The sequence below is a fragment of the Lipotes vexillifer genome, unplaced genomic scaffold (genome assembly GCF_000442215.2).
Source record: "Lipotes vexillifer unplaced genomic scaffold, Lipotes_vexillifer_v1.1 scaffold426, whole genome shotgun sequence".
In the NCBI taxonomy this organism is placed as follows: Eukaryota; Metazoa; Chordata; class Mammalia; order Artiodactyla; family Lipotidae; genus Lipotes; species Lipotes vexillifer.
Window position 1 is genome coordinate 2194748 of NW_006779491.1, and position 27227 is coordinate 2221974.

General features: G+C 43.4%; 2 protein-coding genes across 6 annotated transcripts in view; both read left to right on the plus strand.

Moving 5' to 3' along the window:
• The window catches only part of TMEM219 (transmembrane protein 219), a 28120-nt gene extending 5178 nt beyond the window's left edge, over positions 1-22942 (plus strand). Inside the window, exons 1-6 of one of the 4 annotated variants that reach the window (XM_007452760.1) lie at positions 11830-11919; positions 12964-13162; positions 13256-13445; positions 19969-20198; positions 21636-21805; positions 22842-22942. In XM_007452760.1, the coding sequence (XP_007452822.1) occupies positions 12998-13162; positions 13256-13445; positions 19969-20198; positions 21636-21773 (723 nt within the window). In that variant the 5' untranslated portion in view covers positions 11830-11919; positions 12964-12997 and the 3' untranslated portion in view covers positions 21774-21805; positions 22842-22942. Of the gene's footprint in view, positions 1-11829; positions 11920-12274; positions 13163-13255; positions 13446-19968; positions 20199-21635; positions 21806-22841 lie in introns of those variants that run through there. The other 3 variants (XM_007452761.1, XM_007452762.1, XM_007452759.1) reach the window with 3 other exon arrangements.
• A 717-nt stretch (positions 22943-23659) lies between these two features.
• The window catches only part of TAOK2 (TAO kinase 2), an 18213-nt gene continuing 14645 nt past the window's right edge, over positions 23660-27227 (plus strand). For both annotated transcript variants that reach the window (XM_007452763.1, XM_007452764.1), the window contains exon 1: positions 23660-24431. The gene's annotated coding sequence lies outside the window, so the exon portion shown is untranslated. The remainder of the gene's footprint in view (positions 24432-27227) is intronic.

A 27227-nucleotide genomic window follows, 5' to 3' on the forward strand; every position in this document is an offset into this window, starting at 1 on the left:
GGGGTAAAGGGAGAGGGTGGAGTCAAGGCTGACTCATAGGTTTCTTACCTGGGAGACTGGGTCGATGGTTCTCCTGTTACCTGAGATGAAGATGCAGTAAAAGGAGTATATATTAAGGAAAAGTAATAAGCTCAGTTTTTTTAATAGTGGCAAAATACACATAATATACAATTTACCATTTTAAAGAGTACAATTCAATGACATTAAGTACATTCACAGTGTTATGCAATTATCACAGCTATCTAGTTCCAACATATTTTCATCATCCCAAAGGAAACCCTAAACCCATTAAGCAGTTATTTCCTAGTCTCCTTTCTGCCCATCCCCTGGCAACTACTAATCTGCTTTCTGTCTCTATGGATTTGCCATTTCTGGATATTTCATATAAATGAAATAATACAATATGTGCACTTTTGTGTCTGGCGTCTTTCACTTAGCATAATGTTTTCAGGGTTCATCCATGTTGTAGCATGTGTCGGTGTTTCGTTTTTTTCCTCCAGTTTTTTACTGTGGTAAAATACACAGAATATAAAATTTACCGTTTTAACCATCTTTAAGTATACAGTTCAGTGGCATTACATACATTCATATTGTGCAGCTATCACCACAATCCATCTCTAGAACTTAATCAAGGACTTGAACAAGAAACAGACACAGAAGGACTTGGAGTGTACATTGCTGCTATGGCGGGAGCTCCAGGCCATACAGCTGCCCTCATGTATTTTGTTTTTGTTTTTTTTGGCTGTGCTCTGTGGCATATGGGATCTTAGTTCCCCGACCAGAGATCAAACCTGTGCCCCCTGCATTGGAAGCGTGAAGTCTTACCAGTGGACTGCCAGGGAAGTCCCATGCCCTCATATATTTTGGGGTTCTGTTGATAGGTGTGTATAAAGTTTATAATTGTTATATCATCTTGATTAATTGACCCTTTCATCAATATATAATGTTCTTCTTTGTGTCTTGAAACAATCTTTGACTTAAAGTTTATTTTGTCTGATGTTAGAATAGCCATCCCTGGCTCTCTTTTGGTTACTATTTGTATGGAATATCTTTTTCTATCCTTTTACTTTCAACTTGTTTGTGTCTTTGAATCTAAAATGAATCTCCTGTATATAGCATATAGATTTTTTCTTTTTTTAAATCCATTCTGCCAATCTCTGCCTTTTGACTGGAGAGTTTAATCCTTTTACATTTAAAGTAATTACTGATAAGGAAGAACTTACTTCTGCCATTTTGTTATTTGTTTTCTGTATATCTTTTTTGTTCTTCAGTTCCTCCATTACTACCTTCTTTTATGTTTATTTGATTTTTTTTTAGTAATGTACCATTTTCATTCCCTTTTCATTTCCTTTTCTGTATATTTTATAATCATTTTCTTAATGGTTACCCTCAGAATTACAATGAGCATCTTAAACTTATAACAACCTAGTTTGAATTAATACAGCTTAGCTTCATACCATACAAAAATTCTGCTCCTATACAGCTCTGTCCCTCTCCCTTTATATTGTTATTATCACAGATTATATCTTTATACATTGTGTATCAGTTAACAGATTTATAATGATCATTTTATGCATTTGTCTTATAAGTCATATAGGAAAAAATGAGGAGTTACAAAGCCAATTATACTTTTATATTTACCTGTGTAGTTACCTTTACCAGTATTCTTTATTTGTATAGCTTCAAGTAACTGTTTAGTGTCCTTTCATTTCAGCCTGAAGGACTCGCTTTAGCATTTGTAGGGCAAATGTAGTGAACTTTTGGTTATGTGGGACTCTTAATTTCTCCTTTATTCTTTTTTTTTTTTTTTTTTTTTTTTTTTTTTAGGCTACACTGGGTCTTAGTTGTGGCATGCAGACTCGTAGTTGCAGCATGCATGTGGGATCTAGTTCCCCTACCAGGGATCAGACCCGGGCCCCCTGCATTGGGAGTGTGGATTCTTACCCACTGGACCACCAGGGAAGTCCCTCCTTTATTCTTGAAGGACAGTTTTGCAAGATATAGAATTCTTAGTTGACAGTTTTTTTCTTTCTGCATTTTAAGTATGTCATCCCACTGATTTCTGACTACCATGTTTTCTGATGAGAAATTGGCTATTAATCTATTGAAGATCCCTTGTACATTACAAGTTGCTTCTCTTTTGTTGCTTTCCTTATTTTCTCTTTAGCTTTGGCCTTGGACAGCTTGATTATAACGTGTCTGTGTGGATCTATGAGTTTATCCTACTTGGAGTTCATGAAGCTTCTTGGGTGCATATATATAAAAATAAAATTTGGGAAATTTTCAACTACTCTTTCTTCAGATATTCTTTCTGCCCTTTTTTCTCTCTCGTCTCCATGTAGGATTCCCATTACTTTCATATTGGTATTATTGATGGTGTCCCACAAGTTTCTCAGGCTTTCTTTATTTTCATTCATTCTTTTTTCTTTATGCTCCTCAGATTGAATAATTTCATTTGACCTATCTTCAAGTTCACTGATTCTTTCTTCTGTCTGCTCACATCTTCTGTTGAACTGCTCTAATGAATTTTTCATTTTAGTATTTCCTGACGCTTTGACATTTGGGGTCTTGCTGACCTGGAAGATACTGCACCTCCGAGAGCTAGCCAGTTCCTAGAGAGAGTAAAGGACTCATCTGCAAGTGTGTCTTTCATATGCAAATCAACCAAACCAAAGCCTATACCCCCAACCACCTCCTTTATCAAACCTCTTACACTCTAGGCCACTATCCCTCTGTCCTAATCACCCCAGGGCCAGATACCAGAGAACAGGGACAGCTCCAACACCCAAGAACCCAGTGAAGTTAATCAAACTAACCAATCCAGAGTATGCTTACCCTGCTTCATCCATTCCTTCTCATGTTTCCACAAAATGTGGGGCTGTTGCCCCACATTTTCTTTCCACTCCCATTGCCTCCTGACTGACCCTGGTGCTTCCCCATGTTGCCCTGTGTGGTGTGCTTTGCCTTTTGCTTCTAGGTATCTCTGAGTATAAAAACTTCTCCTTTCATGACATTAATTTCTGTGTCTGTTGTCTTATCATACCCAACTAAAACAAATTCTGTGTGCATTTTAAAACATCATTGTACTTTTTAAAAACATTATTGTACTTTTCAGTTCCTAAGTTTCTATTTAGTTCTTTTTTTATAATTTCTACCTCTTTATTGATATTCTCTATTTGTTAAGACATTGTTCTCCTGGTTTCCTTTAGTTCTTTGTCCATGTCTTTAGCTTGTTGAGCACATTATAGACAGTTGATTTAAAGTCTTTGTCTAGTAAGTCCAGAATCTGTGCTTCCCAGGGACAGTTTCTATTACTTTCTTTTTCCTGTGACTGGACTGTATTTTATTGTTTCTTTGCATGCTTTCTAATTTTTTGCTGAAAACTGAACATTTTGAAATTATGTTGTGGAGAAAAGAGAGAGAAAAGGAGAAGAAAAGGGGGTGGGGAAGAGAGGAGAGGAAAAGAAAAAATACTTTCTAGGTCTTTGCAGATTGTCTCTGTGTTGGTGCACTCCTTCAACACTTAGCCAGGCCATTTACAGCTCTGCCTTAGCCTTCACTTCCTGCTGTGCTGAACCTAAAGACCAGCCAGAGGTGAAAGCTATGGTCTTCTCAGGTATTTTCTGAGCATGCATCCTGTCCTGGATGTGGGAGCTTTTCAAAGCTCTATTTACCAAAGATCCTCATTTCCCATTTTTTTTTTTTTTCCTCTCTGGAGTTTTGTATGTCTCTTGTTTGTCTCACCTGTTCGCTTTTGTCTTGGATGGCATTGGCTTGTTCATTTGGCTTTTAATGTTTTCTAGGAATATTCTCCATGAAGGTATGTCTCTGCCCTGAGAGTGTTCTGAATTAGGCAAAACAGGTGCATCAGTCCTTCAGGGAACCCATGGGTAGGTCAGAACAAACAAACATAATTCCTGGGAACAAGATTCACTCGGTTGTCTCTGGGGCCAGATACCCACACCAGGAACACAGGCTTCTGTGTTTAAGACTGCCACTGTGCCAGGAGGGAAGTGGAGCAAAGCTAACATTAAAACACCACAAACCTATCCTACCCTGTTTCTGTGAACTTTCTCTTGATTAAGCATTCACTTAGTTGTTATAAACCTTTTTTTTTTTTTTTTTTTTGTGGTACGTGGGCCTCTCACTGTTGTGGCCTCTCCCGTTGCGGAGCACAGGCTCCGAACACGCAGGCTCAGTGGCCATGGCTCACGGGCCTAGCCGCTCCATGGCATGTGGGATCTTCCCGGACCGGGGCACAAACCCGCGTCCCCTGCATCGGCAGGCGGACTCTCAACCACTGTGCCACCAGGGAAGCCCTGTTATAAACCTTTGACTATCTCCCAGAGTTCTGATATGTTCATTCTGACAGTTTTTCCCAGGTATTTTTGGTAATTCTGGGGAGGTATAGGCTACTAGAGGTACCTACTCTGTCCTTTTCACTGATGTCACTCCCTGAGTTCAGTTTTGAACATGCTAAGCGAGGTGCCTAGATGACACCAAGTGTAAACAAAGATATAAATTTCTCAGGCTAGAGATGTTTGTTACATTTCCTACTGGATCCCCAGCACTTAGAACAGTCCATGGCACACAGTGGGTACCCAACAAACGTATGTTGAATGAATGGAGCTTTATAGTAAAAATATGAAAATATGGACATTAAACTTCAATGTATGGCTTAGAGATAGGGATTTTTGAATCATTAGTGTATAGCATCATCATACACTAATTATGCACTAACTGAAGCCATTGATGAAAAAGAAGTTTTTATTAAGTTCAAGTTACATTAGTAACAAATAAATTCCTTTTTAGGACAAAGCAAAATTACTACTGCTACCTACCTCTCTAAAGTTAATGACTGGCCCTGTTTGTCCTTCTAGACAATTTAATATCTTTTTTTTTTTTTTTTTTACCAACTAAGATATACAAATGACAAATAAGCACATGAAAAGTGTTCAATACCATTAGTCATTAGGGAAATGCAAATAAAAACCACAATGAGATACCACCTCCAAAGCACTAGGGTGGCTATTATCAAAAAGATAATAACATGTTGGTAAGATGTGGAGAAATTGGAACCCTTGTGTATTGCTGGTGGGAATGTAAAATGGTGCAGCTGCTGTGGGAAACAGTTTGGCAGTTTCTCAAAGAGTTAAACATAGGATTACCATATAACCAAGCAATTCCACTCCTAGTCATATCAAGATTTGAAAACAAGGGCTCAAACAGACGCTTGTACACCAGGGTTCATAACAGAATTATTCACAATAGCCAAAATGTGGAAAAAATCTAAGTGTCCACCAACACATGAATGAATAAAGAAAATGTAGTGTGTATCTGCAATGAAATATTATTCAGCCTTAAAAAGGAAAGAAATTCTTACACATGCTATAAATGGATGAACCTTGAAGACATGATGCTAAGTGAAATAAGCCAGACACAAAGACAAATATTATGATTCCACTTATATGAAATATCTTAGAATAGGCAATTCATAAAGATAGAAAGTAAATAAGAGGTTATTAGGGTCTGGGTCAGGGGGGATATTATTGCTTAATGGTTACCTAATTTCTGTTTGGGGTGATAAAAAAGTTTTGGAAATAAATTGTAGTGATGGTTGCACAACATTGTGAATGTAACTGATTCCACTGAATTGTACACTTCAAAATGGTTAAAATGGCAAATTTTATGTTATATATATTTTAACACACACACACACAACCTAAAGGAGAAAAAGAAACAGGTCCTCCTTTAAGGAAACTTACAACCTAGTAAGAGAATTTGAACATTTTAAGGAAAAATTTAAAGATTTGGTGATAGAATCAGAATAGTGATGGCCTTTGGACAGAGAAGGTAGGGAGTGAAGGAGAATGAGGGAAGTTCTGGGAGTGATGCAAGTGTTTTATATATTGATTGAGGTGTTTTCATGGGCATTACATTTGTTAAAATTTATTCAATTTTACACTTAAGATCTGTGCATTTCACACTATGTAAATTTTACCTCAGGGGGACAACATATCAGTTACTACTAATCTCTTGACTATTAATATATATTGCAGTTATTTTCTCCCACTTCTCAGTTACATGTTGTTTTTCTTTTATCATATAGAAGTTTTAAATTTTAAACAGTTAAGTTTATCAATTATTTCATGTATGGTTTCTGTATATATGTGTCCTGCTTGAGAAAGTATCTCTTATCCCAGGCTTATAAACATGTTTTCCTTTTTTCCCCAATATTTTTAGTGTGTGTGTGTGTGTGTGTGTGTGTGTGTGTGTGTGTGTGTATTACATGTAGCTATTGACTAGCTGCAGACCATTGGCAAGTTTCCTAACATTGCTAAGCCTTGGTTTTTTCATCTGTAAAGTAGGGATAATATTTTGTTATTGGCAAGTTTCCTTACATTGCTAAGCTTGGTTTTTTTCATCTGTAAAGTAGGGATAATATTTTGTTATTGGCATGGTTGAACGAGGTAACATTTAAAGGCCATTAAATGCTTGACCTATTTAGAAGTTATTCAGTAGTGGGTAGCTATTGTTATCATATGTTATGTGATTATATATCTATTACTGTGTTAGACATTTTATCATAATTTTTTTGTGTGTCTGCCTCTTTCACTAAGGCATTTCATTGGTAGGAAATATGGCTTCCCTTAGTACCTAACCAAGTGCCTGGCAGTTAGCAAGTGTTCAGATATTTATTGAATGAATGAATTGGTTGATTGAATGGATGAAACCAAGTCATAAAGGGAGAAAGCAGTAATGTTATCAAGTAGTTCTGATATGAAACTAAACACAAAACTGAGGTTTAACTAGGGTAGAAGGAATGTTATTAAGTATCTAGGGGCTCTTGTCCAAGGATGAGCTCCAAGAGGACTGAGGTTCCACTGATTTAAACTGCATGCAAATGTTTAGATGAAAGTGCATTTTTCCAGGGAGAGGGTCCAGAAGCAGATTGTAGTTCCAGGAGGCCAGGGATCCTGAATACTTTGTTGTTCACCATTGTATTCCTAGCTCACAGAATAGAGCCTGGCAGCTCACAGATGTTTATTGAATGAATATCTGGCTGACTAAATGAAAAGCTTTCATTGGATTCTCAAAAGGGTCTTTAGTCCCCCCAAATTTTAAGACAATAATTTGGAAGGAAAAAAATCAAACAGATCTCTGAGAGAAACTTTATCTGGCCCAGAGCTCTGAGGGGAATTTATCACTGTGGAGTGATTTGAGGAATCCCTCCTGTGATTCCTTTCAAGGAACTGGTTGATTCCCTAATCCATCAGCTTTCTGATTCTCACATGATAGGCTGTAGTCAAGCTTGAATCATAAGCCAACTTCTGCCACCTACTATCTGTGTGACCTTGGTTATGTTAAAAATGTCTAGGACCAGGTTTCCACAATAGCATCCTTTGAGGGCCTGCTGAGTGGATTAACTCAGAATGTTGGTGTAATGCTGGAGCATTATAGTGCACAACCAATTTTTGTGTCTTCACCTGCTCTCCTCCAACTTTTTTTTTAAATACATAAGACATTTGTTCACATCCATTTACCCTGATTCTCAGACCTCGAGGCAGTTTCTTGCTGTAACCAGTCTGCCTCTACCAGTCCATAGGATTTGTTTGGTTTGGCAAGTAAATATCAATTACTGTCATTTATGGAAACTGCTGTCCAAATATGCCTAATTACTCTGTAGCACAAGAATAATGGGGGGAAATCATTTCCTGACTTCCTATTGTATACTAGCACTACTGGGCACTTTCATGTCTTATCTTACCCTACAAATTAGACTTGTCATTAAGTAGAAGCATTAACAAAATATTTGCTATTTGGATAGTAATTTTGTACCTGGACCATAGAAGGCACTAAAAATATAACTTGACCAAATAAACTTTCTTTTACATTTTAACCTAAACTTCACAAACATTTAAGCATGGGCAGACATGCTCCCAACCATAAAATGAGACTGCAAATGGGTGAGTTCTCAGGGAAACTGGCTTGTATGAAGCTGTTTTTAGTAGATTAATCAACAAATATTTACTGAGTGAATACTCTGTGCTCAAACTATGAAAAAAACCTGGGGCTTGTGAGAACATAGTACTCCAGGAGCTGAGCTGCAGGTGGGGAGACTAGATCAAGACTGGGGAAAGTTTACCTAGTTGGCCCAGACTGGGATGGACATGACTGAGAGTGAATGGGCAGAGACTTTTGTAGGTTTTCAGGAGAGATCTCTTGGCAGGGCTGACAAAGGAGGATTTAGTGGGAAAGGACTGGATTCAGTGTTGGGACACTTGGGCTCTAGTTCTGGCTGAGGCTTAACTGGCTGTGAGACTTGCGGCAAGTCCCTTAACTTCTCCAGACATCAGTTTAGCATCTGGAAAATAAAGGAGGGTGGTGGTATTGTTGAACTTGTTCAGTTATTAAGTGCCTTCCAATTCCTAGATTCTAAAATTCTGATAGCCACACTTATTTTTCCTTTGAGAAGAAAATACTTCCTACACATGGAATTGCAACAATCAATGGCATTTATAAAACACCCACTATATCCTAGGAGACTGTGCCATAAATCCCCCCAGGTGTTTTTTTTTTAATTAATTTATTTATTTTTGGCTGTGTTGGGTCTTTGTTGCTGCGTACGGGCCCTCTCTGGTTGCAGCGAGCGAGGGCCACTCTTCGTTGCAGTGCACGAGCTTCTCATTGCAGTGGCTTCTCTCATTGTGGAGCATGGGCTCTAGGCATGTGGGCGTCAGTAGTTGCAGCACGTGGGCTCAGTAGTTGTGGCTCGCAGGCTTAGTCACTCCACAGCATGTGGGATCTTCCCAGACCAGGGATCGAACCTGTGTCCCCTGCATTGGCAGGCAGATTCTTAACCAAATGCGCCACCAGGGAAGTGCCCCCCGCCCAAGGTTTTTTAATCATTATTTTTAATTGTGGCAAAATACACATAAAGTTTACCATCTTAATCATTTTTAAGTGTATAGTTCAGTAGTGTTAAGTACATTCACCTTGTTGTGCAGTGGTCCCCACCATCCATCTCCAGAATGCTTTTCATCTTGCAAAACTCAAACTCTGGACCCATCAAACAATAACTCCCTATTCCCCTTTCCCCCCACCACTCTATTTTCTGTCTCTATGAATCTGACTACTTTTTGTACCTCATATAAGTGGAATCATGCAATATTTGTCTTTTTGTGAGTGGCTTATTTCACTTAGCATAATGTCCTCAAGATTCATCCATGTTGTAGCATGTGTCAGAATGCCCTTCCTTTTTAAAGGCTGAATAATATTCCATTTTATGTATATATCATATATTTTTATCCGTTCATCTGTCGATGGATACGTGGGTTGCTTCCACCTTTTATGTCTTTTGAATAATGCTGCTATGAACATGGTATACAAATATCTCTTGGAGACCTTACTTTCAATTTTGGGGAGTATATGCCCCAAAGTGGAATTGCTTGATAATATGGTAATTCTATTTAAAAATTTTCAAAGATACACTGGTCTGTTTTCCATAGTAGATGTACCATTTTGCATTCCCACCCACAATGCACAAGGGTTCCACTTTCTCCACACCCTTGTCAACATTTGTTATTTTCCTTTTCTTTTCTTTTTTTTTGATAGTAGCCATCCTAATAGCTATGAAGTGGTGACTAATTGTGGTTTTGATTTGCATTTCCCTAATGATTAGTAACATTGGGAATCTTCTTATGTGTTGTCATTTGTATATCTTCTTTGGAGAGATGTCTGTTCAAGTCCTTTGCCGGTTTTTTTTTAAAATTAATTTATTTATTTTTGGCTGAGTTGAGTCTTTGTTGTTGCACATGGGCTTTCTCTAGTTGCGGCGAGCGGGGGCTACTCTTTGTTGTGCTGTGTGGGCTTCTCATTGTGGTAGCTTCTCCTGTTGCAGAGCATGGGCTCTAGGCATGCGGGCTTCAGTAGTTGAGGCTCACGGGCTCTAGAGCGCAGGATCAACTATTATGGTGCACAGGCTCAGTTGTTCCACGGCATGTGGGATCTTCCCCGACCAGGGCTCAAACTTGTGTCCCCTGCATTGGCAGGAGGATTCTTAACAGTTGCACCACCAAGAAGCCCCTTTGCCCGTTTTTTTGTTTGTTTGTTTTTTTGGTACACAGGCCTCCCACTGTCATGGCCTCTCTTGCAGAGCACAGGCTCCGGACGCGCAGGCTCAGCAGCCATGGCTCACGGGCCCAGCCGCTCTGCGGCACGTGGGATCCTCCCAGACCGGGGCACGAACCCGTGTCCCCTGCATCGACAGGCAGACTCTCAACCACTGCGCCACCAGGGAAGCCACTGCCCGTTTTTTAATCAAGTTGGTTTTGCTGTTGTTGTTGAGTTGTAGGAGTTCTTTATATATTCTAGATATTAACTCCTTAGCAGATTCGCAGTTCGCAAATATTTCCTCCCATTCCATAGATAGCCTTTTCACTCTGTTGCGTCTTTTCATGCACAGAAATTTTAAACTTTGATGTAGTCCAGTTTATCTGTTTTTTCTTTTGCTGTCTGTGCTTTTGGTGTCATATTCAAGAAATCATTGCCAAATCCAACATCATGAAGCTTTCCCATGTTTCTTTCTAACAGTTGTATAGTTTCAGCTCTTACATTTAGTTCTTCCACGAATTTGGTTTTTTTTTTTTGCTTGTTTGGTTGTTTTTTTGGCCATGCGGCATTTAGGATCTTAGTTCCCCGACCAGGGATGGAACTGGTGCCCCCAGCAGTGGAAGCCAGGAATCTTACCCACTGGACCGCCAGGGAAGTCCCCTTCCATGCATTTTGAATTAACTTTTGCATAGGGTGTAAAGTAAGAGTTTAATAACTTCATTGTTTTGCACGTGGATATCGTTTTCCTAACACCATTTGTTGCAAAGACAAGCTTTTCTCCACTGAATGGTCTTGGCACCCTTGTTGAATATCATTTGACCATATATGAGAGGATTTTGGGTGGTTGTACAGAAGGATATGGTCTCTGCTTTAAGAAAGCCTCAGTAGAATTGAATACTCAGATTATGTTTCAAACAGCATTTTTCCAGTGCTGGTTGTGTGCTCACTGGGTTCATGTTTTCCCACACTTTACCTCTTAATCTTCCTATCCAACAAGTGAGATAGATAAGATGATCCCCTTTAACAGAGGAGTAAACTCAGTCCCCAGAAAAGCATGATTATGTCTTATGTAGGGGCAGGGACAGGGTCAGGATTTGAACCCAAAGTTCTTGGCTCCACGTGTCCTGCTATTTCAGGTTAAGATGGACCTTGTGTTCTCATCTCTAAAATGCGGGCAGAAGTGAAATGAGAGGTCTCTATTGAGCAGCCTTGCAGCTGTAGGATCTATGCAGATCTATGTAGGATCCTGGCAGCTATGCATTAAGGAGTTGCTAAAAGCCAGGGACCAAGCGTGAGGTGTACACGTTAAACACTATTAGACTGCAGAGAAGAACGGAACTCAAACCCCAAGGCCAGCCCGGAAGGCCAGAGTCCTAGGACCGGAGCCCCGCCCCCGGGCGGACCCCAAGTCCTTACCCGGAACCAGGGCGCGGCTGGGCTGTGCTACTGGTGCGGGTGGGAGACGAGCAAAAGAAAATTGCCTGCGACGAGAGTCTCGTTGAAATGCCCCCAAGGTCTCTCCGGATGGAGAGTTAACAGTTTCACAACGTCTCTAGGGTTAGTTCCCTTGCCTCTCTCCCTTTTACTCACCTCCCGCGGTGTTATTTTTCCCCTTTGGCCCTGCATTGGATGTCCTCTTGGTACGCCCCCACCCTGCCCAGGAGGGGCGAGGCGGCCGCCCGCGTGGGCACTGCGCATGCGAATCGCGCAGACTGAGGGTGGGGTGGGTGGGAGCACGGACCCCGCCCCTTCGCGACTCCTCGCGTGACGTCGCGGGGGGCGCCGGCCTCCGCCCGGCTGCGAGCGGTGAGAGCGAGCGGCGGGCCGACTCGACGCTGCTACAGCGGGAAGGGATATGGGTGTTGACTTTCTGCTGGAGGGGCTTTGCGGGGGAGGGGAGGCCTAGGTGCACCAACAGCCGCCGACCTTCAGGCTCTACCCTCCTCCTTCCTACCTTTTATCCCTTTACAGATGTTCCGGGACGGGAGGCAGGGCCAGGGCTGTGCGTTTGTGACACCTGCATTTCCCTGGAGCCCTCCTTCTCTCCCATCCCATATGTTTATCTTGCCTTCCAGATGTTCCTTTTCATCAGGCTCTTGCTTCTCGCCAGGGAAAGCGCACTCCACTCGGAAGCTGGAGACGGGTTTCAGACCTTGGCCCTACCACTCCTTTGTTAAAGTGCCCGAGCCTCAGTTTTCCCCACAGTCTTTTTGCCTTGCTTCATCTGGTTTTGAAGATCAATATGGCCCAGAGGAATAGAAAGGAAATGGACATTTGTTCAGTTCCTGCAAGGCCAAGTACTATGCAAACTGTTTTATCTGCTCCATTTAGTCCTCACTACTTGATGTTCTTAGAACTCCCATTTCACAGATTCTTAAGCTCGCAGAGGTTCGCTGATTTTTCTCACATAGCCAGTGAGTGGCAGAGGAGGACTCAAATTGAGTTTAGCTCCAAAGTGGAGTTTTTTTTCATCAGACGCTTCCCTTGTCTGGGCTATCAGCTGGAACTGTTCTTCAGCCAAACCCTAGCCCCAGAACAGTTGCTTCCTGAATTTCTCCCGTTGAGAATTCTCCTTTTCGAGTTCCTTTTTCCACTACAGCGTGCTCTGCTCTGCTTCCACCTTGATTACTTCAGAAATGAAATGCAGCAAACATTTATTGAGTGGTGCCTGGAGATGAACACTTGGAGTCAAGAGTCTTGGGTTCTTGTCCTGGCTCTGCCACTAACTGGCTGTGTGGCTTTGGCCATGTCCCTTGTCTTCTCGGTGCTTTCACTTCCTTTGAATAAAATGGGTAAGTGCCTTCTTACTGGCAGGCTCTTGTCCAGGTCTCCCTTCCTGTCCTCCAGCAGGCTCTCCCTGGAGGCCCAGACCCCTCTGCTCCCCATGGGCAGCTGCCAGGCAGGGCACAACCTGCATCTCTGCCTGGCCCACCACCCACCTCTGGTCTGTGCCACTTTGATCTTGCTGCTTCTTGGCCTTTCTGGTCTGGGCCTTGGTGGCTTCCTCCTCACCCACAAGACTGGCCTGCGCAGCCCTGACATCCCTCAGGTGAGTACTCAACCTCCTGCTCATCCTTCCCCTGCAGGCCAGCTCTTGCTGCTGATCTCCTCTCACCTCTCCCCACCTTCCTTTTGCACACAGGACTGGGTCTCCTTCTTGAGATCTTTTGGCCAGCTGACCCTGTGCCCCATGAATGGGACAGTCAAAGGGAAGTGGCGTGGGTCTCACGTCGTGGGCTTACTGACCACCTTGAACTTCGGAGATGATCGAGACAGGAACAAGACCCAGACATTCCAAGCCCAGGTCCAGGGTAGTCGTATGGGATTGAAAGGTGAGACCAAGGAGGACTGTGGGGTTGGATATCAGAACATTCAGAGGTGGGCCCTGCCCCTGACCTCACCATCCTGGTGACCTTGGGCACATCTCTTGAGCATTAGTCAGTTCTGCTGTAATAGGACTAGATACTTTCAGTGAACACAGTGCCCACTGTGTAGGGTCTCTATAAATGTTTTCTCTCTCCCCTTCCAACTTTGAGGTTCTTTGATTCTATCCTTGGAGGTGTGATGAGATGGGCAAGATTTGACCTAAATTTCTTTCTCAACCCTCTTCATCCCTTGGGGCTTCTGTTAGAGGCACCTTCTTTTTCCTCAGGGATATCAGAGAAACATGTTCTATTTATTTAAACTAGTGTCTTTAGTGCCTGTTATGTGCTTAGCACAGCTCTGTGTGCTATGAAGGATACAGAAAAATCAGACATCCTCCATTCCCAAATTGCTTAGAGTCTTCTGGGAAGATGATGAGTGAGAGTGAGTCAGAGGGTGCCATTAATTCCTGTGTGAGATTTGGCCTCAAGTTCCTTATCTAAAAAATGTGGAGATGAAGAAGGAGGAGAGAAAGGTGGAATTCTTAGACTTCTGAGGTCCTTTCCAATACGATCGTTCTAAGATTCTCCTATGAGTCAAGAGGTGTATGTGTGTGTAGGCACACATACGCATATTGCCAGGTGAGAGTAGGTCTCTGTATTGCCAAGTGTACATGTGTGTGATCAGAGAGCAAGAGAAAAGGAATGTGTCTGATTATATAGACTCAGGACAATTTCTCCTGTTCTTTTTATGTAAAAGACGTAATAGCTTTATTGAGGTAAGACTCACATGCCATGAAGTACACCTATTTCAAATGTACAAGTGAATTATATTCACAAAAGTGTGCAACCGGCACCACTGTCAATTCTAGACCATTGTCATTACCTGACAAAGAAATCCTGTTCCCATTAGCGTGCACTTCCCTTTTTCTCCTAACCTTCCAGCCCTAGGCAATGAGTAACTACTTTCTGTCTCTGCAGATTTGCCTATTCCAGACATTTCATATAATATGTGGTCTTTTGTGACCGGCTTCTTTCACTTAGCATAATGTTTTCAAGGTTCATCCATGTTGTATAATATGTTAGTATTTCATTTCTTTTTATTGCTGAAGAGCATTCACTATACACGTATTCCACATTTTATTTATCCGTTCATCAGTTGTTTGACATTTGGATTATTTCCACTTCTTGTCTATTATGAATGATGCTGCTCTGAACACTCATGTACAAGTGATTGCATTACCATATATTTTCATTTCTTTTGCGTATGTACCTAGGAGTGGGATTTCTGGGTCATATGGTAACTCTGTGTTTAATCTTTTTTTTTTTAAATAAATTTATTTATTTATTTATTTTTGGCTGCATTGGGTCTTCGTTGCTGCACGTGGGCTTTCTCTAGTTGCAGCGAGCAGGGGCTACTCTTCATTGTGTTGCGCAGGCTTCTCATTTGCGGTGGCTTCTCTTGTTGAGGAGCACAGGCTCTAGGCACGCAGGCTCAGTAGTTGTGGCTCACGGGCTCTAGAGTGCGGCTCAGTAGTTGTGGCGCATGGGCTTAGTTACTCTGCGGCATGTGGGATCTTCCCGGACCAGGGATCGAACCTGTGTTGCATTGGCAGGCAGATTCTTAACCACTGTGCCACCAGGGAAGTCCCTATGTCTAATCTTTTGAGGAACTGCCAGACTGTTTTCCAAAGTGGCTGTACCATTTTATATTCCTACCAGCAGTGTATGAGAGTTCTAATTTCTTCACATCCTCACCAACACTGGTTATTTTCTGTTTTCTTGACTGTAGCTGTCCTAGTCAGTGTGAAGTGATACCTAACTAAGGTTCTAATTTGCATTTTCTTTTTTTCTTTAATTTTATTGAAATATAGTTGATTTACAATGTTGCGTTAATTTCTGCTGTACAGCAAAGTGATTCAGTTATACATATATATTTTCTTTTTCATATTCTTTTCCATTATGGTTTATCACAGAATATTGAATATAGTGCCCTGTGCTATACAGTAGGACCTTATTGTTTATCCACCCTATATATAATATTGTAGTTTGCATCTGCTAATCCCAAACTCCCAATCCTTCCCTCCCCAACCCCCCCTTCCCCTTGGAAACCACAAGTCTGTGCTTTATATCTGTGAGTCTGTTTCTGTTTCGTAGATATTTGTGTTGTATTTTAGATTCCACATATAAGTGATATCATATGGTGTTTGTCTCTCTCTTTCTGACTTACTTCACTTGGTAAGTACTTCACTTGATAATCTCTAGGTCCATCCATGTTGCTGAAAAATGGCGTTATTTCATTCTTTTTTATGGCTGAGTAGTATTTAGTTTGTTGCCATGTCTTGGCTATTGTGAATAGTGCTGCTATGAACATAGGGGTGCATGTATCTTTTTGAATTATGGTTTGGCTGGATATATGCTGCCCAGGAGTGGGATTGCTGGGTCATATGGCAACTCTATTTTTAGTTTTTTAAGGACCCTTCGTACTGTTTTCCATAGTGGCTGCACCAATTTACGTTCCCACCAACAGTGTAGGAGTGTTCCCTTTTCTCCACACCTCCTCCAGCATTTGTTATTTGTAGACTTTTTAATCATGGCTATTCTGAATGGTGTGAGGTGGTAACCACCTCATTGTAGTTTCGATTTACATTTCTCTAATAATTAGCGATGATAAGCATCTTTTGATGTGCATATTGGCCATCTTTATGTCTTCTTTTTTGTTTGTTTGTTTTTTGTTTTTTGTGGTACACGGGCCTCTCACTGTTGTGGCCTCTCCCATCGCGGAGCACAGGCTCCGGACACGCAGGCCCAGTGGCCATGGCTCACAGGCCCAGCCGCTCCGCAGCACGTGGGATCCTCCCAGACCGGGCCACGAACCCGTGTCCCCTGCATCGGCAGGCGAACTCTCAACTACTGTGCCACCAGGGAAGCCCTTTATGTCTTCTTTGGAGAAATGTCTATTTAGATCTTCTGCCCATTTTTCGATTGTGTTGTTTGTTTTTTGGATTGAGTTGTATGAGCTGTTTGTATATTTTGGAAAAAGCCCTTATTGGTTGCATCATTTGATTTGCATTTTCTTGATGACTAATGATATTGAACATTTTTTCATGTGCTTATTGGACATTTGTATATATTCTTTGGAGAAATGTATATTCAGAGTCTTTGCCCATTTTAAAAATCGAATAATTTTTCTTTTAATTATTGAGTTTTAGGAGTTTTTTTATGCTTTCTAGATCCAGGCCTCTTACCTGAGGTATGATTTGCAGATTTTCTCTCCCATTCTCTGCGTTGTCTTTTCACTTTGTTGATGGTGTGCTTTGAAGCACAAAAGTTTTTAATTTAGATGAAGTCCAGTTTATCTATTTTTTTTGTTGTCGTTGCTTGTGATTTTAGTACTATATCTAAGAAGACTTTGCCTAACCCAAAGTCACTAAATATAGATTTTCCTGTATTTTCTTCTAAGAATTTTATAGTTTTAGCTCTTACAGTTAGGTCTGTGATCCATTTTGAGTTAATTTTTTTGTGTATGGTATGAGGATGGAGTCCAGGTTCATTCATTTGCAGGTACTGTTCATTTGTCCCAGCACGTTTTGTTGAGAAGCCTGTTCTTTCCTCATTGAATAGCCTTTGCACTCTTACTGAAAAGCAATCGACCATAGACATACGGGTTTATTTCTGGACTCTCAGTTCTATTCCACTAATCCATGTCTATGCTTATGCTAGTACAACACCGTTTTGATCACTGTAGCTTTGTAGTAAGTTTTGAAATTAGAAAATGTGAATTCTCCAGCTTTGTTCTTTTTTTTTTTTTTTAAGATTGTTTTGGTTATTCCAGATCCCTTGAACTTCTATATTAATTTTAGGATCAGCTTGTCAGTTTCTGCTTCTTCATGGTTAGAAACAAAGCAATAACATCAAAGGTTTTTGGGCCAAGTAAAAAGTAATCACATATGATTGCATCATCTAATCAGTAATTGTTGAGCACCTACTATGTACCAAGCATGGGGAATACAGAGATCTGTGAGATGTGGATCCTCACCACAAGTCGCTCACAATCTAGCAAGGATACAGATGTGAACAGAAGTAAATACCTTTGAGTGTGTGCAGTAGAACACAAAGTACAGTGAGAGTACTCATTAAGTCCATCAAGCAGGGATGGTGAAGACAGGCTTTTCCAAGGATATGGGTGGGGCTTGAGCTGAGGCTTGAGGGAGGCTTAGGAATGTGCCCTTCCAGCCAGAGGGAAGAACATATGCAAAGGCATGCAGATGGGATTATGATGGCACATTTAGGAACTTCCAGGGGTTCAGTTTGACTGGTGCAGGGGAAGGAGTGTAGAATGAGTGGCAGAAGATGGGTCTGAAGAAGCAGGCAGAATCCCATGGAGAGTCCCTTGTGCCAAGCCAAGGTAATTGGACTTTATCCAGGATTTGGCTAACTCAAAGAGTTTGATTAGGAAAATAGAATTTTGTTATTATTCTTTTTAAAAGATCATACTCTGTTGGCTGACTGCCTGGAAGGAATGTGTCCAGATGCACAAAGACCAGTTAGGAGGTGGTTGCGATAAAAAGGTGACTTATCTGAGCTAAGACAGTGGTGTGAAAGAAGGGGACTGATTTGAAAGAGTCGATAGAAGTGTGGGATGGACAGGATTTGGTGACAGATTTGATCAGGGGAACATAGAAGACAGGGGAATTCTCTTACAGAATTTTACATGTATGTTTCTCAGTTTCAATTATGATGTATGTACTGGTTTGTATTTCTTTTTTCACTTTATGACATCGTGTTTTTTGTATTACTGAATGGCCAAAACATTATTATTTTAACGGATGTAAATTGATCTGTTAATTGGTTAGGCCGTCATTTGTTAATGCTTTCTTTATTGATAAACATTTTTATTATTTTCTGGTATTTTTTATGAAAACACAATAAACATTTGGTATACTTTGCACTTTTCTTTTGAATCTTTTTCTTAGGACTAGTTTCTGCAAGTGGTATTACTGAGTCAAAGAGTATGGACCTTTTTTTTTAACACACAAATTCATTTTATTGTGGATTCAGACTACACAGAAGTGTACAAAGCAAATGCAAAAGTCCTTCTTACCTTCTCTGCAGAGTCCACAGTTTGGTGGGCATCCTCTCAGTCCTTCTCTGTCTTCATTTAAAATTGCAACAGGGGGCTTCCCTGGTGGCGCAGTGGTTGAAAGTCTGTCTGCCGCTGCAGGGGACACGGGTTCGTGCCCTGGTCCGGGAGGATCCCACGTGCCACGGAGCGGTTGGGCCCGTGAGCCATGGCCACTGAGCCTGCGCGTCCAGAGCCTGTGCTCTGCAACAGGAGAGGCCACAACAGTGAGAGGCCCGCGTACTGCAAAAATAATAATAATAATAATAAAATAAATAAATAGTAAAATTGCAACAGAAACAGCCAAATTGTCTTCTAAAAGTGTCACCAGTGGAGAGCGCCCATTTCTCCACATTTCAACAACTCTTGTTATTGTCAGTCTTTTTCATTATTACCAATTTAATGGTCTAAGGAATTACCTGATTGTTTTAAATTTACTTTCTCCTGATTGCTAGTGAGGTTGAGCATCTTCTTATAGGTTTATTGGCCATTTTCATGTCTTCTCTGAATTTCCTATTCATATCCTTTACTTATTTTTCTTTTAAGTTATTTGTCTTTATCTTCTGAATTTTTTTAGAAGATCTTTATACATTCTGGGTAGTAAACCCTTTTGCCAATTAAATATGTTATAGGTATTTTCAGCCATTCTGTGACTTTTTTTTTTTAACTTGTCTTTCATTGTATAGTTTAAGGTAAGATAGAACTTATCTTTCATTGTTCTTAGTTTTTAATGAAATTTATTGCTCTTGTCCTCTACCTGGTCTTTTAGGTTTTGTGCCTTTTTGGAAGGCCTTTCTTTCCCACTTTAAAGTTAGAAAATATTTGTATTTTGGTTTAATACTTGCTTAGGTTTTTGTTTTGTTTTGTTTTAGTTTATTTGCATAGGTCTTTAATACATCTGGACTTTATAGTGTGAGGCCAGAGTCTGACTTTTTTTTCCCAAATGGAAATTGTCCCAAGGCCGTTGACTGAGTAGGCCATCCTTTTCCTACTAATTTGAAATGGTATGTGAACCTTTTAATGGATTTGGTTAGTAGTGGAAAACTGCTTTCTTAAAAGGAACGAACTAGTTTATACAAATTGACATCAGCAATGTGTATTTATCCCAGTTTTGCTGCAGCTTTCCAAGTATTGGTATGATTGTTTTATTGATTGTGAGCTAATTTAAGTTAATTTTTGTTTATATCGGTACACAGCTATTTTCATTTCTCAGTGATGCAAATGATGGTATTAGAGGACTTTACTGAATAGAATCAATGCCAAAATACCTGGTACAGTAGTAAGCCTACATAAATGACTAGCTGTCTAAAGATTGATGACTCCCATCCCACCCTACATTTTCTTCCATCTCCTCCCCTGTGCCTCTCATAGGATCTTCTGCAGGAGAGCTGGTCCTCATTACAGCCAGGGTGACCACAGAAAGGACCCCAGGAACCTGCCTGTATTTTAGTGCTGCTCCAGGAATCCTGCCCTCCAGCCAGCCACCCGTGTCCTGCTTGGAAGAGGGAGCAGGAAATGCCACCCTGAGCCCTAGGATGGCTGAGGAGTGTGTCAGTATCTGGAGCCACGAAGGTCTTGTGCTCACCAAGTTGCTCACCTCCGTAAGAGCCTCAGATTCTTGGGGTTTCACAAACTGCCACGCTGAATGCTGTGTCTTGATAGCTTTTGGAGGCAATTTTACCTAGTAGAAAAGCACAGGCTTTATAATCCTGCCTCAGAGGTTCTGTGACCTTGAGCAAGCATGTGGGCCTCTCTGAAACTCAGCTTCCTCAGCTGTAAAATAGAAAACATGATACTCTCTTCTAATACCAACAAATAAGGATAAATGAGAATGAATGTAAAGGGCCTGGTACATAATAGAGATTGGATAAATGACAGCTATTACTATTAACAATTGTCTATAGATACAATAAAACATGATCTTCACCTCAAAGGAATTCAGAAGTTGTAATAAGAGGCAGAATGGGCTAATTGCTATCATAGGGGTGTGAGCAAAGTGTTATTCAAACAGAGTAAGGACCAATTAACTCTGACTTGAACGTTTATGGAGAGTGCTTCACCAAGAAGGTGGCATTTAAGCAAGAGAATTGTTTACAATAGTTTATACCTTACTAAGTGCTTTCAGTCTCATCTCATTTGATCTTAAAATAGCCTTTTTAAGGCTGTTATGAGGTAGCTGTTATTATCTCATTTTACAGATGAGGAAACAGACTTAGAGGGAGTGAATTGCCCCAGGCCACACAACTGGTTAAGTGGCAGAGCCAGGATTGCAACTTACAGCCTTCTGACTTCCAAGTCCCAGGCTCATTCTGCTCTGTCAGGATGATCCTTGAAGAATGAGGAAGACATGGGCGGGAATGCAGTAGAGGCGGTTCAGGAGAGGGGAGATACATTCCAGGCAAAGGGACCAGCATGAGCACAGGCCTAGGGATTGAAAAGTGTTCAGGCTTCAGGAGCACTCCAGGACGAGGGCTTAGGCATGATATAGGGGAAGAGACAAAAGAGATGCAGGGGCCAGGTCATGAGGCACTGTGAGGCCTGGCTAAGATGCTGTGACCTGATACTGCAGGCCATGGGAGTCACTGGTGCTGGATGGACAAGACTGGCCAAGTGGAGGAGAGACCAGTTAGGAGGCTGCTTCATACTGTTCCCTCACATTTGCAAAGACCCTGGTGAGGAGCATGACCTGGGAGCTTGGAATCAGAGACCTTGGTTTCCAGACCTGGCCCTGCTTGCACATTTCAAAATGTAGAGAATAGTGAACTTTCCTATCTCCTGGAGTCATTATAGGGGTTCAGTTTAAATGTTTGGGCAAGAAAGCGGTTTGTAGACCATTGAGACAAATGTTAGCTTGCATGAAAATAAGAATAGAATTTTCGCTTTAGTTGCTCCCTGGATTTGGAGAGCCCTCTCCCCCATGGAGGCTTCTCTCTATAGCCCTTGGGCTGGGGGTATCTAAGATATCTTCCCAAGGGAAGATTCTCCACAGTCCCTTCTCTCTCCATCATTCCTCCTCCCCTTCGTGTCCCCACCCCTAGGAGGAGTTGGCTCTGTGTGGCTCTAGGCTGCTGGTTTTGGGCTCCTTCCTGCTTCTCTTCTGTGGCCTTCTCTGCTGTCTCACTGCTGTGTGCTTCCACCCACGCCGGGAGTCCCACTGGTCTAGAACCCGGTTCTGAGGGCACTGGCCTAGTTCCCGTCTCGTTCTCAGGTAAGGTTCTCTGACTCAGTCCTGTGGGAATAGGGGATGGGGTGTGAGTGGCAGTTGTAACTGAGACAGAGCTTTTCCTAAACAATGTGGTTTGGTTTTACTTATTTTTATACTTTATATATGTGGAATCATACATATTCTTTTGCGACTGACTTCTTTCAGTTAACATTCTGATTTTAAGATTCATCCATAGCTGTAGTTCACATCCAAGCTTTTCGGCAACAGCGGTGAATTAAGGGGGTTCAAATTTGATGATGTGTCCTGGATATGAATCATGTTTGTCTTGCTTTTGTCCTGAAATTGATACCCAGTTTTATGATGCAAATTTTATAAAATTCGTCTTGAACTGCTCAAAAGGGTTGATGATGCCCTTTCACTGGACACACACTATGTGCCCAAGCACTTCATATGCACCTGATCTTTTACGTTAGCCATCATTGCATTAGAAAAAGTTGATTCTGCTAGCAGGATCTTTGCAGGGACACAGCCTCCAAAGTGGGGGTAGGACATATTGGCTAACTGGTTAGTCCATCAGCTCATTAAGGTTAAAAAAAAAAAAAGTTCTTAAAAAAATCTCACCCTTTCAGTTGAGTCTCATATAATTCGAGAGTCATATATTGTGCACCCAGCTCTTAAACTGTTCTCAGCTTCAGCTGGCTGCTGTGCCCTAGGAAATAACTGTGGGAGAAGAGGAAACAGCTCAGACCCAGGGAAGGTGCTGACCAGAGGAGCTGGACCCTCAAGATCAACTTTGCTTATATTGCTTAGGGCTAGGCCTGACTGCTCCAGCCACCTACTTGGGTTGGGAAAAGGTGGAACCCTCTTAGCCTTTCTTCGATCTGAGCAGACTGGGAAAGGAAGGCTTTCTGGCTCCTGGCAGATCCTGGGATCCTGAGGCCATCTCAGTTGGAATAAGTGCCTGTACCTATCTCTAGTTGTCACTTCCTCTGCTCCTTCCCCAATTTCTGCAGCCATACCAGAGCTTCCTCCAAAGGCCCTCTGACCTGCCCTGTTTTTTTATTTTGTTTCTCTCCAGGTGTGAATCAACTTCTTGGGCCTTGATTCTGAGTTGGAAGAGATATTACAAAAGTGGAGAGCTGGAATGTGGGGGAAATAAAAGGTTTTTTTGCCCAGTGTTTCCCAGGGTGTTTATTGGGGATTGGATTGAGGTGGGAATTTTAAGGTAGAGAGTCTCGGGAGGTTTAGGGGATTTTTCCTTGTTGACTCTTTAGTTTGGGTTGGTATAGGGCATAAGGTTACTGCAGCTCTTGGGTATGGTCATGGAAATGCTTTGACATAAATGCATTGTGACCTTGTGCAGGTCATGCTGCTGTGAAGGGCCTCAGTCTCCTGAAGGGATATGACAGATTTGAGTTTTCTCAGCAAAGATTCCTCGAACTTGGGAGCCCACGACCAGGCTGGATAGTTACTAACCAGGACAGTCCGTTTTCCCGCCTTTTCCGCGCCCAGCAGCAGTCTTCCCTTACCCCTCCCAACCTCTACCCTGCACGCAGGCGCAGATCACGGCTTCTTATTTCCTTCCACCCGCGCCCCCTCAAAGCTTCCCCTAGCAACAGGCTCGGGCTCCGCGCTAAGGCGGGGCGAGCGCATGCGCTGCAGCCCTTTCCACCACCAGTTGTCGGACAGCGCGCTGGGCTCCTCCTTCTCCCAGGCTAGCCCTGCTCCCCACCTCCTCCCGCCCAGGGTCCGCGTGGCGGGGCGCGCGCGCACTCTGGCTGGGTTGCTGCCCAGCTCTCTGGCCGCATCCTTAAGGAGAGAGGGGCGGGGCTGTTTCCTTTGGGGCCCCGCCCCCTTGGCCCGGCGTCCATACCGCGCCTGCGCGCTCCCGCCCGGTCTCCATCTTGGAATTGGGAGGAAGAGGGAGAGGGAGACTGGGACGAGACCGGGGCCGTGGTGCGGAGAGGCTGAGACTGAGAAGAGGAGAGGGGGAGAGGGCACGGGGACCGCCCTTAGCTACAGTCTTTCAGCTGTCCTCGGGAAAGAGAAGGGGAAAGGGAGGGTGCCGGGGCGGGAGTGGGGGCTGTCACCCTCGGACCCCGGCGTGAGAGGGGCCGTGCGGTCGGACGTCCTCGGGGTAGGCCCCCTGTCGGTGGCCGAAGACCTGGGGCTCAGTCCCCTCGGTCTCGAATTTCCGGGCCTGACCCCACGCTTCTCAAATATCCGGGTCTCAGCCCCTGAGATTCCAGATATCCAGGACTCGCATCCCAACCTCTCTAAACCTGGGGCTCTGTTTCACAGGGTTTCAAATATCTGGGGTTCAGGACCCTGCGTGCACCAGTATCCGGGGTTCATTCCCCACGAGTTCAAATATCATATTCGGCCTCCCCCTGTTCAAATATCTGGAGTTAATACCCCACAATCAGAAATCCGGGACTCAGCAACGGTCGCCCTCGAGGAAGAGGAGGACTGGACCGCGAGGTCAGATCAGGTTGTCACCCCCTCCCCTCCAGGGGAGGCTTCCCGGGCCCGCCCCTCAGGAAGGGCGAAAGCCGAGGAAGAGGTGGCAAGGGGAAAGGTCTCCTTGCCCCTCTCCCTGCTTGGCAGAGCCGCTGGAGGACCCCAGGAGGAGGCGGAGGCGCTGGGGCACCATAGTGACCCCTACCAGGTGAGACACGGGCTGCAGGGGCGCGGGTCCCTGTGTCTAGCTTGAGAAGAGAGGGTGCTGCTTTCTGGGAAGCTGGGCCTGGGTAGGCTCTCTCCTCAGGATGGGGAAGCCCAGCTGGGCCAGTGGTCAGCCTCTGGCTAGCCTTGCCTTCTGCTGCCACCCTCTTCCCCTTCCTTTTCCCTTCATTATGTCTGGTTGATGAGGGACCTCAGGTGACAGGGTCTCTGATGTCATGGGGGTCACACCCTAAGGTGCTTGAGCTAATCAGATGGATTTGCACCCTTCTGGTTTTCTCCCTGTTCACTTTGCCCCTCACAGCTACCCCCTTCATGATTGTAACTCTCTTTCCTCTGGGGTGTTAATTCCCATGCCTCTGGTCCCCATGGTGGGTCTGCTTATCTGTTTTTTAGGCATGGTCTGGTTGGGTTTCTTGTCCTTTCAAGGAAGTGTATATGTGCATTTGTGTTTAGGGGTGCTTGGCAGTATTTTCCCCAACTATTGTTACCTTCCAGCCTCTTGCTGTGATGGTATAAGTAATCTAATTTGTCAAGCGATTTATCATTTACAAAGTGCTCTACATCCATTCTCTCATTCATCTCCCCCTCTCATTCATCTGGTGAGGGGACTCTTTTACTGCCTTCTTCCCATTTTACAGTTGAGGCTATTGAGGCCCAGAGAGGTTGCCCAAGGTCACACAGCAGCAGAATAAGATTGGAACCCAGGTCCTTGAACAAGTCTTACCTGTGTTCCATACCTGTCTCTTGTCATCTCTTTTCTCCTGTGCCTAGGTTTAGCCGTGAGTCCAGAAGAGAATGGATTGGGGTGAGATTTAAGAATGGGAGAGAGAAGAGCTTCCTTTTTAGGAGGCCTGTACTCAGAAGCTTTTCCTGATGGGAGGCTCTGGCCCCTGCCTTCTGCCTCATGGATTTTTCTCTCCACTGTGACCTTCATCTTTACCCTCATGCCAGTCTTTGGCCAGGGTTCCTGAGAGAGCCATCTCTTCTGACAAATGATAGTGGTGTCTCTTAACAGTTAAAGCCAAGCTGCTGGGGGGTAGGATGATCCCCAAAGTATTAAAGCCTTGTCGTGGCGACTCTGGAGGCAGGGAAGGAAAAATGCATATGCTGAGTGTCTGCATAGTGTTCCTAAGTACGAGATCTCATTAAAAATTTCACAACAGCTCCACACTGTAATCCGTTTTACTGAAGAGAAGACCAAGTGTAAGGAACTTACTCAAAGCCTTGTTGCTGTATATTGCAGATGAAATGCACTGGTAGTGAAGCTTAGGGCGGACAGGCTTGGGTTTCCTCGTCTGTAGAATGGAAGTAACATTGTCCATTTTAGAAGGTGGTTATGATTTAGCACAGACCTTGGTAATCACTCAAATGTTTGGTGTTTGAGGAAGAGGCCCCTTGTGATGTTTTGCTGGCATCTCTTATATGTGACCTGGGGTCCTCAGTTGGCATTCTTGTTTGGGTTCAGGTAAAGAGGTCAAGAAGATTCCTTTGGCAAGTTGTGAGCACCTGCCTTTGTGTGTGGCTGTGTGGTGGGGGTGAGGGGTGCTTGGCAGGGTTGCTGGCAGAAGAATGGAGAAAGGGGCCTGCTTTGAGGGGCCTGGGAGCTGCTTGGGGCTGGGCTGAGGGCAATCAATCAATCTCCTAGGCTATTCTGAGCCCTCTGCACCCTGGGGGCCCACCAGAGAGTCAGGCTTACTCCTTGCCCTCCAGCTTCCAGTGGGGCTGAGGAGACAAAATTAACAACACAACAGGAAACAACGTGTGACAATATAATTACATGCTAAATTGTTAGGTGCTTTTAAGGAGCTAGAACTCTGCCCTGGGAGTTGAGCTCTGCTGAAAAACTCCTTTGTGCCTAAATTCCAACAAGTGCTTATCCAGGAGTTTGGCCTGGAATCCCCTCAGGAGGTCTTGGCTCTGATGTACTGCTGGAGGTTTCAGTACATTTCTGGCTGGGTGCTCTAGGAGTTCTTCCCCCCAAGGGCTTAGGGTAGTCAGGGGAGGCTTCCTAGAGGAGGGGGCTGAGCTTGGGGTGAGTTGTTGAGAGAGTAATGAGTACACAGGCCTGATTGGAGAGGAGAAGATCCTGTTCTCTGACCTTGGAGAAGTCCTTCCTTTCTGTGTCTCAGCGATCTCATCCATGAAATGGTGATCCTGATCCTGCCCTGCTTGTTTCATAGGGCTATTTTGAAAGCATAGTGGTAGAGGACCAGCTTTGGGGGAGTCACTTAACCCCTCTGAGTGCCTTTCCTCATCTGTAAAATAGGGGTAATAGTAACACCTCATAAGGTTGTGGTGACGATTGAATGAGAGATAATGCTTGTAAGGTGCTTACTGTATATGCTTAATAAATGTTCTTTGTACTGCAAATGTCCTGTACCTGTGTGTGTTGCGTGTGCCATTGGACTGGACAAGTAAGGCAGCCCAGATCGCAGGCCCCCAGAGCCAGACATCATTTCTATCCCTGTCCTTCCCATTCTAGATCTCCCGCTTGCCACAGTGTCCCTAGCCCTTTTTGAGAGCGAGTCTCCTGGCCCCTGTGGGCCAGTACCCACTTGTAACAATGGCCGGATTTCCACTGCCTCCGGCCTTGGCTGTTTCCTGCTCTCTTCCAGAGTGTGAGAGGTTGAGGGAGGAGGGGGCCTCAACGCCAAGGGGAGCAGGAAGGTACCTGGAAATATTTGGGGCGTGGGACTTGTGGGACAGGACGCTTGGGGATCTGGGGTTCTGGCTGGGAGGCAGAATCTTACTCTTGAGGGGAGATTTAGGGGTTGTAGGG